We start from the raw sequence: 15,141 nt of genomic DNA on the forward strand, positions 1-15,141 counted from the left end.
AAAATATTGTTAAATAAAGTGCTTTTTAAAAACTCAATTCCTGACGCCCGATACATAACTGGCGCAGTCGAATAGTCTTGCGGTAGCTTCTTTTCGTCGGTATAAAATCTTCCGAGTGTAAAGTAGCCGTGGTTTTCGAGCCGCTAAACCGCAAGAATTAAAGAACCTCGTCGGTCGTTGGTACATCATCATCAACGCGCACGGAAACCCGGAACATTGGGAATTCACGCGCTGGGCAAGACTCGACAGCAGATGCAGATGCTGATTTGGTGAGTACTCTCGCTATTCAAGTATCCTGGTATATCTACTGTCCTAGTATTATATATATTTTATTATAAAAGTTAAAGAACGTTGCGTACAGCTAATATCGCTAAATAACGGGTTATACTTACTTAGTAACAAGAAAGGTGTATCTAGGTGATAAGTACCGAGTATTAGAACAATAGTGTAATCTGAAACGCAATGTCTTTCAGTGAATGTGATAAAGATTTTAAATTCCTTGCCGAGCCACTGTATGATGGGAACCCAAAGTTATTAAATTTTTATATTAGAGAAGTAGAGAATATTATACAACTATTAAGTGAACCCTCCCGGGTTCACCCGGCATTTATATGTTTATCAAAAAGTAAGTTAGGAGGTGTCGCTATTGATGCGATAGCCTACGATGAGTCGTTAATAACGTGGGACTCCATTAAAAACGCTCTAATTAGACGTTTAGGAGAACCGCGCAACGAAAACCAGGTGATGCAGGAGCTCACGCGGACCCGTAGGAATAAATACGAAGATGCGGAGACATTTGGCAACTGACTCCGTGAGTTGTTAGATACTCTGTACTCGGTCGGTAAACACGGTGACCGTTCGTACTATGAGGAAATGGCTATAGAGCAATATACTAATCAATTAGACATCAATGTTTCGTTAGGAGTTAGAATAAGTAAACCGTTAACATTAGAGTCAGCAATTATGGGAGCAAGGCAGGAACCTTTTTATAACGGGTCACCTACTTCCCATTTTAAGCAAAAGGATGCCCCTAGAGTTTCGCAACAGCGGAATATTCCGTCAAGGAATTTTATAGGGACGCAACCTCAGCACCACCAGCCTTCAAATTTCGTAAATAGTCAAAATATGTCTATACCCCCTACACCTAATTTTAAGAGAAACTCGTGTAATTTTAGGAATAGTAACAGCGCGAACTTTAGGCAATTTAATGTACCTCAAAGACAGGTAATAGCTTAAATAAGTTCCGATGTTACTATGTGGTCCGTGAGTAAACAGTATGCTGCTCAGAACGTTTTCTATACTCAAGGTCAACCAGTATATGGGAATGAATGCCACAGCAACTACAACGAAGGTGAGTACCCATATCATGTAGTACACCTGAAGAGGAGTACCAGCAGGATTTTCCTCAAACCCAGGAGATGCCAGACCAGACCTAGTGAAAATAAACTTGTTGGTCAGGGATCACCTCCCTTACATAGAAATACCCGAATTAGAAGGTAAGTTTCTTATTGACACTGGAGCAAGCCGAAGTGTAATTGCTTCAGATGCTATTTTTAATACTTATTATGAACTTAATCTGAAATATGAACCTTTTGAAATATCAAAGGCTCAGAGCGTTTCTCGTCATAATTATGTAATAAACCTACCCTTACCACCAATTTTTAATATTAATCTTAGTCATAAATTTCTTATATTTGATTTCGATCCTAAATATAGAGGTCTTATAGGTTGTGACTTATTGAGGTCACTAAAAAGTACAATAGATTTAAATAAAAATATATTGCGCACATCGGCGGTAGATATTCCGATGTACCTAAATAAACCAATTAGGAAGATTAAAATAGGTCCTAAATGTGAAAAATTGGTTCAAGTTAAAACACATCATATCGATGGCCAATATTTACAAGAAAAACTTCATTGGTCGGAAGACTTAGAGTCACCCGCAGCCTTTGTGACGTTAAAAAATGGTTCCTTTTTTTTTTTTTTTATGGAATAGGAGGACAAACGAGCGTACGGGTCACCTGGTGTTAAGTGATCACCGCCGCCCACACTCTCCTGCAACACCAGAGGAATCACAAGAGCGTTGCCGGCCTTTAAGGAAGGTGTACGCGCTTTTCTTGAAGATACCCATGTCGTATCGTCCCGGAAACACCGCACAAGGAAGCTCATTCCACAGCTTCGTGGTACGAGGAAGAAAGCTCCTTGAAAACCGCACTGTGGAGGACCGCCACACATCCAGATGGTGGGGATGATATCGTAACTTGTGGCGTGTCGTACGAAGGTGAAATTCGGCGGCAGGAATCAGGTTGAACAGCTCTTCGGAACACTCCCCGTGATAAATGCGGTAGAAGACACACAATGAAGCGACGTCTCTACGCAACGCCAAGTGATCCAGCCGTTCACAGAGTACTGGGTCCCCGACAATTCGAGCTGCTCTGCGTTGCACGCGGTCAAATGGGTCGAGCTGATACTGGGGTGCACCAGACCAGAGATGACAGCAATACTCCATGTGAGGCCGGACCTGCGCTTTGTAGAGCGCTAGAATGTGGGCCGGCTTGAAGTATTGCCGTGCTCTATTTATGACGCCCAGTTTCTTTGAAGCCAGTTTGGCTTTGCCCTCCAGATGGCCACGGAATTGGCAATTGCTCGAGATTTCGAGACCCAGTATTCCGATACTAGGCGAGGCTTTAAGGGAAGTGTTCTCGAAGAGCGGTGATACGGCAAATGGGGTTTTTTTAGTGGTAAACGCGCAAACTTGAGTCTTCTGGGGGTTAAATTGGACAAGGTTCAACTTACCCCATTCCGCGACCTTCTCGAGAGAGGACTCGATAGAAGACACAAGTTTCACCCGGCACTGGTCGACGTTTTCCCGAGAGAGACCTGCATGGCCCGTGTATACGGCATCACCAGTGCTGTCGTCTGCATAGCAATGCATGTTGGCGGTGTCCAACATATCATTGATATGCAGAAGAAACAGCGTGGGAGATAGCACACAGCCTTGGGGCACTCCAGCGTTCACGGGCTTGGGATTCGAGCAATAACCGTCGATAACGACCTGTATGCTGCGCCCAGTGAGGAAGCTGGAGGTCCACTTGCATAAGCTCTCGGGAAGCCCAAATGATGGAAGTTTTGCGAGGAGCACCTTGTGCCATACACGATCAAAGGCCTTCGCTATATCCAGATTAACTGCCAGGCCTTCCCCCTTGCTTTCAATAGCCGCCGCCCATCTGTGTGTTAGGTATACCAGAAGATCGCCAGTCGACCGACCATGGCGAAAGCCGTACTGCCGGTCGTTGATCAACTGGTGACCCTCAAGGTATACCAAGAGCTGGCGGTTAATTATGCTCTCCATAATTTTGGAGAGTAGGGAGGTAATAGCAATAGGCCTGTAGTTTGCCGGATCCGAACAGTTACCCGACCAGAACTTGCGTGTTCCGGTCGGGTAACTGGAAAGCTGCTCGCCAATTTTGACGACGTGCTTCGATTTCGCACGGGCGATTTGCCGCTTAAAAAATCTGGAGGCACGGTTATATTTCCTCTTCAGAACTTTGCAGTTCGGATCCTTTGAGCCCAGCGCCGCAACCCAAGTTCGATACGCCTGTTTTTTGCAGTCAGATGCTGCTTTAACTGACGCATCGAACCAGGGCTGTGATCTGCCACCGATCGGTACTACAGAGCTTGGTATAAAAATATCCATGCCCTGCAGTATCACATCGGCTACTGCAACGGCGCAGGCACTAGGATCATCTGAAAGGAAACAAACCCTGCCCCAAGGGTAGGATGCAAAAAAGGAACGCATCCTATCCCAATCTGCTGACTTGTAGTGCCAAACGCGGCGGGTCGCTGGTGGTCTGCGACGTTGGCGTCGGATAGGCACTACACTCCTGACCAGGCAATGGTCGGACGTTCCGAGAGGGGCGTCGACAGAGACCTGGTAACCATCGGGATGTGTAGTCAGCAGAAGATCTAATAAGGACGGCATGTGGCTATCCACATCCGGGAGCCGCGTCGGCGACTCAACCAATTGGGACAGACCATACGCCAATGCAAAATTATGCACAGATCGCCCTGCGTAGTCTGTGGTACGTGATCCAAGCCATTCGGCATTGTGCCCGTTGAAATCACCCAAGACTACGATTTCAGCGAAGGGGATCTGAGCAAGCACGTCATCAAATGCCGCTTGAACGCAGCCCATGAGGTGCTTCGTTTCTTCAGAACCACTGTTATAAATTATAATAACGAAAATAAATTTATCCCAGTTGTAACCAATATTAAGTTAGAAAAATATCTGATAATCTAAAAACAAGTAAAATAAATTCGTTAAAAGTAAATCCAGATGTGGACAAAATATTAAAAGAAAATTTAAATCAAATACGTACAAATTACATTAATGAAGAAGAAAAAAGGGAAGTAACAAAAATATGTTATCAATATCGAGAAATTTTTTATTTAAAACATATATCCTTAACTTTCACTCATGCTGTGAAACACGAACTAAGATTGACAAATAACAACCCTATCTTTGTTCGTAACTACAGACAAGCCCCTAAACAACGGGACGAAATAAAGAAACAAATGGATAACTTATTACGACAAGGTATCATAAGAGAGAGCATATCACCTTGGTCGTGTCCAACACATATAGTACCGAAGAAACCAGATGCGTCCGGTAAAGTTAAATGGCGTCTTGTTATAGATTATAGACGTCTTAATGATAGAATAGTAGAAGATAAGTATCCCTTGCCTAACATACTTGATAGGTTAGGAAGAGCCCAATACTTTACAACATTAGATTTAGCTAGTGGGTACCATCAAGTGGAAAAGCACCCTAATGATATAGAAAAGACAGCATTCTCTACAGAGAGAGGGCATTACAAATTTTTAAGAATGCCCTTTGGCTTAAAAAACGCACCAAGTACGTTTCAGAGGCTAATGGACCATATACTTAGAGGCCTTAGCAACGTTTATTCGTACCTTGATGACGTAATAATAGCTTCTACATCCCTTCAGGAACACATTGACAAACTTAGACAGGTATTTGATAGATTTAAAACTCATAATTTAAAAATACAGCTTGAAAAATCTGAATTTTTACAAAAACGTGAACTTTTTAGGGTACGAACTAACGGACGAAGGTCTTAAACCAAATAAAGACAAAATAAAAGCCGTATTAAACTTCCCACTGCCCCAAAATCAAAAAGAAATAAAAGCTTTTCTTGGACTTGTAGGATACTACAGGAAGTTCATAACGATTTTGCTAAACTTACCAAAACCAATGACACTTTGTCTAAAGAAATAAAGTAAAGTTACACACAACGCTGAATTTATTGATTCTTTTAATAAATGTAAACAAATCTTAACAAATGCCCCAATCTTACAATATCCAAACTTTGATAAACCGTTTATAGTAACAACAGATGCATCAGACGTAGCTTTTGGCGCGGTTTTATCCCAAGGAAAAGTGGGATCGGATAAGCCGGTAACCTACGCATCACGTACGCTTTCCGACACAGAATCGCGTTATTCAACTATTGAAAATGAATTGTTAGCCATTATATGGGCAACAAAATATTTTAGACCTTATCTATATGGTAACAAATTTACAATTTACATAGACCACAGACCACTCACTTGGCTTATGTCATTAAAGAACCCTAATTCTAAGTTAACTCGTTGGCGTCTAAAGCTTGCTGAGTATGATTATAACGTAATATATAAAAAAGGACGTCAAAACACTAATGCACATGCATTATGTAGGGTTAAAATTTTCCATAATAGCATAGATTCCCTAGCTGTAAATTTTGAAGATAATTACGACGGTAATATAATAGATAGAATTTTTGAAAATACACGTAGAGAAAACGAGATGGAGCAATCAGCCCAAAATAATGTGGAAGAACCTGAATCATCCACAAGTAACATTAACTTACCAGTACTTGTACTCTCTCAGGCTGAATCAGACAGCATGAGTGCAGTCACAATTAGTGAGAACCAGTTAATAAGTACAAATTACACCCAACCTGATACTATACTGCACCGCATACTAATACTGACAGACGCTATAGACAAAAAATTGAAGCAATTTCACATACGATCAACCCCTGGTTTAGAATATAGAGTCGATAATCGCTCTAAAACAGTCATCAAAGATGTGTTTATTCCAATTAATAATACGGAACAGGAAATTATACGTTTCTTAAAAGAACACACTATAGCAGGTAGAATATTCCGTTGCTATTTCTATAATGAAGAGCTATACTTGGCCTTTTCCAGAGTATATACTACAATCTTTAACGATAGAGGCCCCAAATTAATTAGATGCACAGCTCGCGTCACTTTAGTTGAAAATAAAAATGAACAACAAGAATTAATTAAGAAATACCACGAAGGAAAAACAGCCCATCGAGGTATTCAAGAGACGCATAAGCAGTTACATCGAAATTACCATTGGCCTAACATGTTACTTACGATTCAAAGATATATATTATACCTAGTAGTTGAGAAAGTTGACAAACATAAAAAATGTATTTCAGTTTTTCTAGATCTCAAGAAAGCTTTTGTCTCTCTCCCCATTCTTATACATAAACTAGAAGCTACTGGTATTAGAGGAACACAGCTACAACTATTCAGTCACTATCTTTCTGAACGTAAGCAAAAAGTAAAACTAGGTGACTGCACCAGCGAATACGAGTCAGTATCATACGGCGTACCACAGGGCAGCGTTCTTGGCCCAACCCTATTTTTAATATATATAAATGACTTCTGTGATATGAAGCTCAAGAACGCAAACATCTTCTCGTATGCCGATGACACTGCGATAGTATTCACTGGTGACTCGTGTGAATGTAAAAAACTTACATCTAACTGGTTAGAACCCAAATCCTATGACTGGGTAGAACAGTTGCTGAGTAGCTAGTTGTGTATGCTACAAGTATATTTATATAAATACACACTCACACGCACACACACATACACACACACACACACACACACACACATACACACACTTGCACACTAAACACTCATTTCCCTTCTTTCCCCTTTCTCTGATCATGTCTATTTTATATATAGTAGTAACGTAACGTATAATGGTAGAACTTTCACAAATAGTTTTAAAGTACATATTATTTCATTTGTGTAATTTGCATTGTAAAAAAAAGGTCAAAATTATATTTTTATTAGTTAACTTTTACATGTATGAATAACTCTTAAGTATAATGTAATTTTGTTTGTTATAAATAAAGGTTAAAGAGCGGTGACTCCCAACACAGGCGATAAGCTTAACGGGAGACACCTGCCCCTAGTTTTTAAGTACTTTTTGTTAAAGAAATAAACAATTTATTATTTATTATTATTATTATTATTATTATTATTATTATTATATGAAGTACCTATGTATATTCATTTTCATCCCAATATTCAGTTCGTTCAAATATATTTAGTAAATTCAGTTCGTTTAAATATATTTAGTAAATACCAATGTGACATATGTCTTAAAGCGAAATCCATTTAAACCAGCTTTAGCATTAACTGATACACCCAGAAAACCAATGGAACACCTTTACATGGATCTGTACTCGACAGGAGGAGTTACATTTCTAACTATAATCGATAATTTTTCTAAATTTGCTCAAGCTATTCCCATCAGTGCATGTAGCAGTGTTCACGTAGCAGACGCACTATTACAAGTCATATCCACATTGGGACTTCCATACCAAATCACAACAGACTCAGACACAAAGTTTGATAATGATGTAATCAAAGATATTTGTGCATTACACAATATTCATATACACTTCACAACACTGTATAACCCTAATTCTAATTCACCAATAGGACGGTTACACTCAACTCTTTCAGAAATATTTAGAATTCAAAAGATGACAAATAAGGATGACACAACTGAAACAATAATGAAATATGCACTCATTGCGTATAATAACACTATACACTCAGCTACAAATTACGCTCCACATGAAATTCTATTCGGACACACAGCATCACGAAACCCTTTAGAAATTTACTATCCCAAGGTGTTTTACCAGGATTATGTAATAAAACACAAGATGAACACTGAAGCCGTACAAGAATGCATAGCAGCTCATATGTCAAAAAAAAGGGGGCTGTCATCGCCAAGCGCAACCAAAACGCCGAAGAAATTGCGCTCAAGGTAGGTGGTAATAGTATACAAACAAGTAGCTAAGACAGCAAGAAATGATAAAACTAAGCCCGTATTTAAAGGTCCGTATAAAATTATTCATCTTCACCTTAATAACGTAGCGGAGATTATAGGTAACCACCCTAACTCAAAATCAATCACAGTACACTTCAAGCTTCTACGAATACCTCATCTTGTTTCAGGATCCACATCTCAGGAGCAATCGTGCTCACAACAACCGCCGACGACGTAACGCTTGTCCCTATAAATGATGAGAACGGAATCCTTTTGCTTAAACAGGGTCAAGTACTACGACAAGTCGATTATTTTAATCTTGCATGTGTGTATAATGTCACGTATTACGATTTAACATCAATTAAACTTTTACCTTTATTCGAGAGTGTTAAAGCTGCCGAAAAAGATACATCGATTGGAGACATGCATAGATCGTACAAAGATCAAATAGCACATAGTATATCTCTTATAAGTAAAAAAAATTGTTTTATTATTCCGCACATTAATAGAAGGAAGAGAGGCCTTGTAAATGGTTTAGGCTCTGTAGTAAAATCAATCACAGGAAATTTGGATAACGATGATGCACTTAAATTCGAAGCAGAAATTTCTAATATTCATAATAAAGTAAATAATATCGCGAGCACCCAGGGCAAATCCCTAATACTTGCCGAAAATACCATTAAAGAATTAAGCCATCAAATTGAAAAAAATAATTTAAATCAAAATAAATTGCTTCTAACCATCCAAATCCAAAAATCAATCACGGATTAGCGATAAAATTGCCAACCATTTACATTTCATAGAAATGTACGTAGAAATAGATTTTAGCTTACAAATTTTATAAGATAGATTAAAAATTTTAGAAGACGCAATGACTTTTGCGCAATTAGGAGTAATGCACCCTAGTATAAAGTCCATGTAACCTTTTAAATGAAATTTCAATAATTCATAAAAAACATAAGTTTTTGCCAGTAGCAGATATAAGTTTAAATAAGATTCATGAGTTGTAAAAATCTATAAAAGTAAAATCATATAGTACGGAACATTCTTTGACTTTTATCTTAGAAATCCCTTCCATTGATTCTAATATATATGACCTCATCCACATGTACTCCATCCCTAACTTGTCAAACCTAACTAACATTCTAAAATCCAAATACCTAGCACTTGGTAGCGATGAGTACGAATACCTGGAAGGCAAATGCAGAACAATCAACGGAAACACGCAGCTCTGCGAGATGTCCAACACAGCATCAACGATGTCATCGGAAGATTGTATTATATCGCGAATTCAACACCGCACGTCAAACTGTACACGCGCGAAAATGCAGATTAATAAAAGTATAGTGCAGAGGATCAAGGACAATACTTGGGTAATTGTGCTGAGAGAAGAAGCAGTCATCCACATCAAGTGTTTAGCAAAATCTACATATAAAAAGGCTTCAGGTACATTCTTACTTACCCTTACAGAGGAATACCAAGTTGAGATACTCAATAAAACATTAAACTCAAACCGCAAAGAGATTACATTTAATGAAGTTGTTCCACTGTCTAGAAATATTGAAAAGAGTGTACCAGTACAGTATCATATTAAATGGGAAAATATAGAACTGGACAACCTGCAGCACCTGCCCAAGACATATATGTCACGGAGGAACCACACTGGACCACCATGATGGCAACACCAAGTTGGACTACCCTTATCCTATATGGCTTGCTGATTGCTGTTGGAGTCACAAGGATCATTAGCTGGAGGAAGTCGCACGCAGCCAAGGACACCGCTGTACAACACAGTGAGGACATTGTAGGAAGCTGCCGGGTCAGCTTCCAGCTTAAAGAGGGAGGAGTAACGCAGGCCCAACACGGCTAAACCTGCATACGTTGCCACTCCGTACCCCGACGTAGTGCTGATCGAGCACCCATTGTCTTTTACATTTCTTTAGTTTAATTATAATATTGTTTAATCAGTCTTGTTCCAATTTACCTCTGAGTAACATTAAATATTGTTAAATAAAGTGCTTTTTAAAAACTCAATTCCCGACGCCCGATACATAACTACGGCTAGATCAATTTTTCTGTTGTTTGATTTTTTGGATTTCTCTTAGTCCGGAATAGGATAATAAATAATAAAATATCGAAAAAATCACGAAAAAATATTATTATAAAAAAGAATTATTTTCTGATACATATTGTATGGATTGACATTTTGATGACATCTTGAGAATAGAAAGAATTCAATGAAATTTTTGTTAGTTTCACGCTACATGAGTAATAAAATACAACTGACAGTGCACGTCATGTTATTCAAGTTGACTGGTTGGTGTGTTTGTTTCGAGTGTGCGAGTGAATATTAGTTTATTGTGCCGATATTATCATTAACAATGTCATGACTAAGACGATCAAATTATTCCTGACAAAGACGTAATGCAACTAGGATTCGAAACATTGCGAATGAAAGGACTGAAGATAAGAACCGCATTAGTGTGGATCGACGTGGTGCTATGAATCACAAGAGCAAAGCGTAGCAGCCCGTAAAACGGATCGGCTGGCAATACGAAATCATCCAGTAAAACCTAAGAGATCAACAACTTATAGATAATTTTCGACGCACAAGAAGAAATTTATGAAGTACTGATTTCAATCAAGCAGCGTTTCGATACGATTGCAGTACTTATACTGTACTGTAGTACTGCTTGCATACTAGCTTTCGCATTGGGCCGATGGACGTTGTTTGCGAGTATTCTGCGGAGAAACGCAAGAATTGTGTTTTCTGGAAAACACTCAAAAATACAATGTTTGTTTCCAAATGACCTCATTTGGGGCAGACATCTTAGAACGAAAGGCCGGCAACGCTCTTGTGATTCCTCTGGTGTTGCAAGAGAATGTGGGCGGCGGTGATCACTTAACACCAGGTGACCCGCACACTCGTTTGTTCTGGTATTCCATAAATATTCCTATGTATTATGTATGCTAATTCTAAAAAAAGTGTTTATAAATCAGTAATACGGGTTTTGCTTTTGATATTGTAGATATATGGACAGATTCACCATCATATTGGATCACTGCAACCTCTCGAAGATGCACAGCTTAAATTCTTACAATTATACATCACGCTTCAATGATAATAACTATTCTTCAGATCTGCAGCAACTACTTAATGAACATTTTGCATGTCGAGTTAGCCTGCAAATCTTTAATTTCCGATATTTCTTGCATTCGCCCTGACCATTCAAATCTTAAGGCCAATCCTTGAAAGTTTGTGGTCTGAATCAAGACAATCCATTTCCCATGTTCAATCTATATACATATAAGAGATTTCCAGGTATATAGTCACTCATCACGATATCTCTGGAACCACTAGAGCTAAAGACTTGAAATTTGGTAGGAATATTCTTTTCAACGAGTAGAAGTCATCTAAGATTTTCCAAAATTCCATCCGCAAGAGTTTTTTTTTATTATGAACAGAACAACGTCTGTCGGGTCAGCTAGTTAATATTAAAGGTAAATGTGTATTAAATTAAATTTTTAGTTATTTATTAGTTTTCAGTTTTTGAAGTCAGTTTTTTTAAACGTATTTTTTTTTTATTTTTTACTTTTTAATGTGAGTTAATAATTGTAATACATAACCAATCTGAATGAAAACTCCTAAAAAAGCCGTACACAAAAAACAATTATATCATCGAGGTAAACAAAAATTTTCATAAATATTTGCCCAGTATTGTTCTAAAATGAAAACTACTGGGCCAAACTATGTAAAATGGCATATATCCTGCTTCGAACTAAAGAAAAATTACGTAAATTGGATAATAAATATTAGAGTAATTGGTGTACATACATAAAAAAGATATACCGATCGAATTGATGACCTCTTCCTTTTTGAAGTCGGTTAAAAATGAATGTAAGTTATGATTATAAACAGCTTCCTATTTGCAGGTCAGATCAAAATTCATATAAAACCTTTGATAAGCTTAAACGTTGGGAGTTATTTTTTTTATGACAATACGGGATGAGACGAGCAGGATGTTTAGCTGATGGTAATTGATACGCCCTGCCGATTACAATGCAGTGCCGCTCAAGATTCTTGAAAAACCCAAACATTCTGCGAGGCACTACAATTATTGTGCTCGTCACCTGGATTGGATTTTTACCACTTTTGCCGGCCTCTGCTCTCATGTACAGTTGTTACGGTGTGCAAAACAATCATCACTAGGATGTAATCATCAATAGATTAACTATGATTTAAATGAAATAAAATGAAATATATCTTTATTGCACACGACAAAATAATTAAACATAACAAAAATCGAGACTACAAAAAGCAATGGTCGGCCTTATCTATTCTACCAGGCAATTGTAATGAAGTAGTTTTAGTTGAAAAGATAACAGACGACGCTTGCGCTTACCTACTGAAATAGTGCGTTGATGTATAACTTATTTATTTGGTCCTAAATTTGTTTGAAATTAAGAAAAAATGCATTAAACTATCATTGTAATCATTTTTACAGAAAGGGAATTAAGGCTACGCCACCATGCAGTATTGAGAGTCAAGATAAAAGGCAAGTTTAAATACCTGTTTCGTTCTGTCATATAAATTGGAACTGAAGTAATCAGCAATAAGGCAAAGTCATCATATTCATTTAAACTTAATATTTCCTAAAAAAAATGATGGGAGAGGAGGACAAGTGAGCTTACGTGTTACCTGATGTTATCATGTATCATACGAGGGTAGCCAGTCTTTTATATAAGTGTACGCGCATTTTTTGACGGTACCCATTACGAAAGTCCCTTGAAAACCCCACTATTGGTTTCGGAGTATCTTGCGAAGGTGGAATTTGGTCGCAAGAATCAGACCAAACAGCTCTACGGAACACTCCCCGATAAGTGCGATAGAAGACAAACAGTGAACCGTCTCTACGCAATATTTCATAGAGTACTGATAATTTGGGTAGCTTTACGTTGTACACGGTCAAATGATTCGAGCTGATACTACACGACAAGAAACCACAAGGGTGTATTAAAAGAAAATTGTACTCGTCGATATTACTCTACACAGAAGAGACATCTTCTGGTCAAGACTACTTTAAGCGCAGATTAAATTACACCGCAATATGACAACCTGTGAAAGTTCTTAATGCTTGAAGAAGGTATTTAAGATTAATATTACTGCGATTGTTAATTACTCAAATGGTCCCTATATTTTGAGTAATGACTTAAAACAAAGCGATACGTTATAACTATAATCACAGAGTTTAACTTGGATGTTAATTATGTTGGCAAAGTGTGAATATGTTGACTTACTTGACTTGAGTTCCTATAGCCCCTAGCTGGGACATTGTGGATTTCACTCTAGTCTTTCCGATAACTTTTGACCCATTTCTGATGGTCTATTAACTCTGCCTTTGACGGTCCCAAGACCGTATGAAAAAATAGGAGGGTTGGCTGAGTGAAGATCTAACCAGCCGCAAAAGATCAACGTCGAGCATCGGGCGACGTTAATTAACCCGAAGAAACTCTGGCCTAACAAGCCAGAACCTGCTGGAGGTAGGAAATGACCCCCACAACTCGCAACTCTGTTCATCGACAGAATCGAGGGCCTTGGCTAAGTCGCCCGGGCCGTGAGGTAGAATACCTCTTTAAAAAGTTACCCTAATCCCGTGCCGATGGGATGCATGGCTTGCAGGAGGCAAGTTCTAAGCGCCAACCTCGGCGGACCCGGCAAACGCCGTTGTATTTTGCCCTCTTGAGGGAATGGGCGTCACCCCTCTTGTGACGTATTAAATCGACCCTACTCGTGGGAACAAAATCAAAATGAGCAATAATAAACAAAATTTAGATAAGAATGACCCAAAAACTATGACCCAACAACTTTTACACAAAGGAATGTTCATAAACCGCCCAAGATCAAGCTCTTTTAGTGGAACAACTAATCAAGGGAATATTGAACTGATAGATAAAACAGCTGGAGAATCAGAAGAACAGCTGTTCACAAAAGTGCTTTATGGCAAAAGGCTAAGATCCAGTCCAGACGCAGTAAAGCGCAATCAAAACCAGACAAAATTGAATTACTGGCTTGCTACACCAGTAGTACCAACATCCAACAGCTTCAAAGGGCTCGACGATATAGAGCAACCCGATAAACCAGAAATACAAACACAGAAGCCCACAAGACCTCCTCCACTATTTATTGATGGAGTGAAGAACATACAACCCTAAATGAAATTATTAGAAGCCGTAGCAAAAGGAGAATATGAAATAAAGGTATTACGAGGCGACAGAGTTAAGATACAATCGAAAACAGCCGAATCATACTCCACTATTTACAAAGAACTGAAGGTTAAAGATACGGAATTCTATAGATACCAGCCAAAACAAGACCGCAGTTTTAGAGTTGTCCTAAACAATCTACACCCATCTACAGACAAAGAGGATATAAAAATAGCTATTGAGGCGCTTCACCATAAAGTTATAAATATCTGGAACATTCAAAACTCTAGAACAAAACAGGCGCTTTCAATGTGGAACATCGAATTAGGACCTCTTGAAAATAATAAAGACATTTATAGCGTTAAATATCTACTACAATGTCGCATATCATTTGGAGCACCCAGACCAAGGCGAGTAATTCCTCAATGCACTTATTGCCAAGATTACAACCACACACAAAGATTTAGCAACAGAAAGCCCAGATGCGTCAAATGTGCGTGTTCTCATCACACTTCAGCTTGTTACTTACTTAAAAGAAGTTTATTATATCCTTTGCGAGGGAAACCACCCAGCTAACTACAAAGGTTGCACAGCCTACAAAGAGCTGTTGAAAGTCCGATATCCCGCTCCAATCACCAAAGCAAGAAAAGGCCATGGATACCCTAGAAAGGAACAAGAACCTGCAAACAAATTAACAAGTAATGGAAAATCCTATGCTCAAGCTACAAAAGAAGTCCCTGAACAACCTAAGACACAAACAATGA

The 15,141-nt window shown here is 38.6% G+C and overlaps 1 protein-coding gene across 1 annotated transcript in view; it reads left to right on the forward strand.

Moving 5' to 3' along the window:
* Positions 1–15,141, forward strand: part of LOC126977104 (gustatory receptor for sugar taste 64e-like) — a 36,565-nt gene that overhangs the window by 16,031 nt on the left and 5,393 nt on the right. Inside the window, exon 7 of the mRNA XM_050825796.1 lies at positions 12,679–12,729. Within this exon, the coding sequence (XP_050681753.1) occupies positions 12,679–12,729 (51 nt within the window). The remainder of the gene's footprint in view (positions 1–12,678; positions 12,730–15,141) is intronic.

Source organism: Leptidea sinapis, chromosome 43, assembly GCF_905404315.1.
Source record: "Leptidea sinapis chromosome 43, ilLepSina1.1, whole genome shotgun sequence".
NCBI lineage: Eukaryota > Metazoa > Arthropoda > Insecta > Lepidoptera > Pieridae > Leptidea > Leptidea sinapis.